At 43.5% G+C, this 3696-nt stretch overlaps 1 protein-coding gene across 1 annotated transcript; it reads left to right on the top strand.

Moving 5' to 3' along the window:
- Positions 1-1147: 1147 nt before the first annotated feature.
- On the top strand, positions 1148-1729 carry LOC132540746 (interferon omega-1-like). Its single transcript, XM_060198949.1, has one exon. The coding sequence runs from the start codon at positions 1148-1150 to the stop codon at positions 1727-1729; it is 582 nt and encodes a 193-aa protein (XP_060054932.1).
- The last annotated feature ends 1967 nt before the right edge of the window (positions 1730-3696 follow it).

The following is a 3696-nucleotide window of genomic DNA, read 5'->3' on the forward strand; positions in this document are numbered from 1 at the left end:
TTTAATCCCTGGTTTGGAGCTCAGTAGTTTACAAGCCTCTTTTGTGCTTTTTCTTCCCTGTAGGCTATGGGAGCCTGAGGGCTTTTAGACTCTAAGTAGGCATCTTAGCTTAATCACTGACTCCTGGCCAAGAGAAAAAGCAGGGTGTGTCAGAGATAATCCAGAGGTTATGCAGAGGGACTGTCACAGCCCCAGCACTATGCCACCGAGGGATAGGTCTTTTCCTAAGTTTCCTGGTTAGATCTGTGTCCCCTGGTGTCCCTAACTGCCGCTGCTCCGGATTCAGAGGGCAGTAGCAATGGAGACTCAGAGCTGCACTTGGTGAGTCTCAGGGGAGTCCTCTCCTCCCTTCAGCAGTCCCCTTGTTGGTGGAACAAAATGGAGGTGGTGTCTCTGATAAACTGCCAGACTGTTACAGGCCACTTCATCTCTCCCTAGGCTCCTCTCTTTCCACCAGCCACACGTGTTTGCACTCACTGATGGCTTGGTGGGATCCTGAAGTCCGTCTAGTCCTTTCTTGTTTCAGTCCCAGGTATCACCTTCGGTATTCCTACTTGATGCTGACGGGGAGAGGAGAGGAGAGGAGAGGAGAGGAGAGGAGAGGAGAGGAGAGGAGGGGAGAGGAGAGGAGAGGAGAGGAGAGGAGAGGAGAGGAGAGGAGAGGAGAGGAGAGGAGAGGAGAGAAACAGATCTCCGGAGTTCTGATATCCTTAACCAAATGTAGAAGACCATAGGACTGAGGGGCCTGCCAACCAATTTAAAAAAAAAAAACACACAAAAAAACGGGTCAAAATGGAGCTCAGATTATGGTGTAAACTATGTCCTTAGTAAGACATCAAACGGAAACGATAAAAAGTGTTGGAAAAAGACATTTTCTGGCTGGCAACCTGAAGCTCCTGGGAAAATAAACTGTATTATGAATGTAAGACTACTTTAGATGGAGGATGTCTTCTTAGTCAATATGCGGGACACGTGAATGTAAACAAAATCAGGGAAGTCGATGAATAGAAAGATGCTTTGAGAAGTGAACATCCATGTTCCCTCCCTATTTAAGGCCAGGCTTGGGAGCTTGTCTTCAGAGCACCTAGGATCCCAGGTTCACCCAGTCGCTCATCTCTGCCAGACCAGCAGCACCCTCCTTTTGCCAATGGCCCTCCTGCTGTGTCTCCTGATGACCCTGGTGGTGCTCATCTGTTGCCCCAGTGGCTCTCTGGGCTGTGAGTTGCCCCAGAGCCATGTCCTGGACAGCATGCAAAACATGAGGCTTCTGGGCCAAATGAGGAGACTCTCCCCTCTTTCCTGCCTGAAGGACAGGAGAGACTTCAGATTCCCCTGGCAGCAGGTGGATGGCAGCCAGTTGCAGAAGGTCCGGGTCATGTCTGTGCAACATGAGATGGTGCAGCAGGCCTTCCACCTCCTCCTGTCAGAGCGCGCCTCTGCTGCCTGGGACAAGACCCTCCTGGACCACGTGCGCACAGGGCTGCACCAGCAGCTGGAACACCTGGACTCCTGCTTGGTACAGCTGGGGACACAGGAGGACTCTGCCCAGAGCTATGGGAGCGCTTCCCTGCAGATGAAGAGGTACTTCCAGAGAATTCGTCTCTACCTGAAAGAGAAGAAGGACAGTGCGTGTGCCTGGGAGGTCGTCAGAGTGGAAATCATGAGATCCCTCACTCTGTCCACAACCTTACTAGCAAGAGTCAAGGAAGAAGAGTTGGGGTCGCCATGAAGTGAATCTCATGCACTAGCTGCCATTTTGGATATGTGTCTCTGGCCATTCCAAACATTCTTGTTTCTGTTAGAGTCACAGGGTTTACTGAATTTAATTAGCAAATAGTTTCTCTGTGGTAGTAAGCAAGGATATGTTCCTAAGAGATGACTGCCATGATGATTTATTTATTCCTTTATTAAATTTCCTTTCCTTGAATATTTCTATCAGATATATATTTGGAAACTATATATGCAATTACATGTTCAATATTATGGCATACTCTATGGAAATTTAAAAATGTGGTTATCTTTCTCTCTGTATTATTAAATTTGCACCTGGTTTGACTAAATTCTTGCCAAGAAGACTTTTTGTATGTGCCTGTTGTAAATTGCACCCTCGTTCTTCTTTCTTAAGCAATGTGAGCAAATGGATGGCGATGTTGCTTCATTCATTTATTCCATATAGATTATAAGTATAATCTGAGAGTATAGATGACAATTTGTAGGACAGATACTTTGTATCAGTAATGTGCCAGGTACGATTTCCAGCACCACCATTAATAGCTACAATTGAGAGGTACTCTGGCATAAGGGCAAAAAAAAAAAAAAAAAGAAAAAAAAAGTCAAATCTCTTCCTCAGTGTCAAATGTTGTAGTTATCGAGTCATACAAGTGAAGAAAGGAAATCCATTTTCTGCTGTGTTGAAACTCAGTCTTAGACAAAAAAGAAGGTACAAACACAGTACAAATGTGTATCAGTACAAATGTGTATCTAATCCAGCTGTTTGAAACCCTACAAAAGGAAGAACAGAAAAATGATGTTCTCAAGTCTTTTCTAAGCCACTGGGAAGTATTTCAGGGTAGAAGTCTTATTAGATTGTGGGTACACGGTTTTAATTTATAATGTATAAAAATGCCATAGGAGCCACCTTGAAGTGAATCTCACCTATCAGTCTTGCACACCGCAGTGGTCATTTCAAATGCCTCTTAATTCAATTGTAGCACAGAATTTAGTGAATGAACACCTAATATATCATCACTAATATTCATCAAGAATGTGTTAAAGGATGCAATTCTATAATAATACTCAGTCTTTTGACAATAGCTGTCCTGATGTTATGTATTTTACTGAATGATATAATACAAATATTTTCTATGAGATATTTTTTTCACATTAAAATTCAGAAATATTTTTACCTTGCTTTAAAAGCAATTATATTGCTTTCAAGGAGAACTTGAATTTTAAGGATTTGTTACAACTAAATCCTTATTTTTCCCATGGAAATCTTGGTGAGAATCCTATTTGTCTTGTTTAGTGGGACATGTTCATCACTTGGTCACTCACCTCTGTGGAAGTGACAGGAGTTTTGGAGTGTGGAAAATGGTCAGTCCTTCCATCAGAGGTTCAAGTCATTTGTATTCAGTCAGCAAAGAATGGTGAGTCCAAATACTGAAGAGAATGTAGTGAGGACTGCTGAAACATAGAACTGATTGAACCAGGCACTCCATCCCCTGTACTAGTCTTACATTATGACACTGTTTCACTCTGTCTCAAGCATCTTTACTTCCTCCACCTTACTGTCCTGTCACACAGATGCTTCTGGTCTCCTGGTTTCTAGGTCCAACGAGTTTCTATTAGGAATGGAAAGTCAGACAGAGAGGAAACTTAAATGGCAGTTGCAAGTTTCTTTGTAATATTTATTTATTTATTCCCTTTTGTTGCCCTTCTTTTTTTCTATTGTTGTAGTTATTATTGATATCGTTGTTGTTGGATAGAACAGAGAGAAAGGAAAGAGGAGGAGAAGACAGAGAGGGGGAGAGAAAGACAGATACCTGTAGACCTGCATGACTGCTTGTCAAGTGAGCCCCCTGAGGGTGGGGAGCCTGGGGCTTGAAGCAGGATCTTTCTGCTGGTCCTTGTGCTTTGAGCCACCTGCGCTTAACCTGCTGCACTGCTACTGGACTCTCCACTGCAAGTTTCTTAAAA

This window comes from Erinaceus europaeus, chromosome 10 (assembly GCF_950295315.1).
Source record: "Erinaceus europaeus chromosome 10, mEriEur2.1, whole genome shotgun sequence".
Lineage (NCBI taxonomy): Eukaryota > Metazoa > Chordata > Mammalia > Eulipotyphla > Erinaceidae > Erinaceus > Erinaceus europaeus.

What these genes read in the sequence shown, in the direction of transcription:
- LOC132540746 (XM_060198949.1), top strand. Translation starts at nt 1,148, where the DNA reads ATGGCCCTCCTGCTGTGTCTCCTGATGACCCTGGTGGTGCTCATCTGT.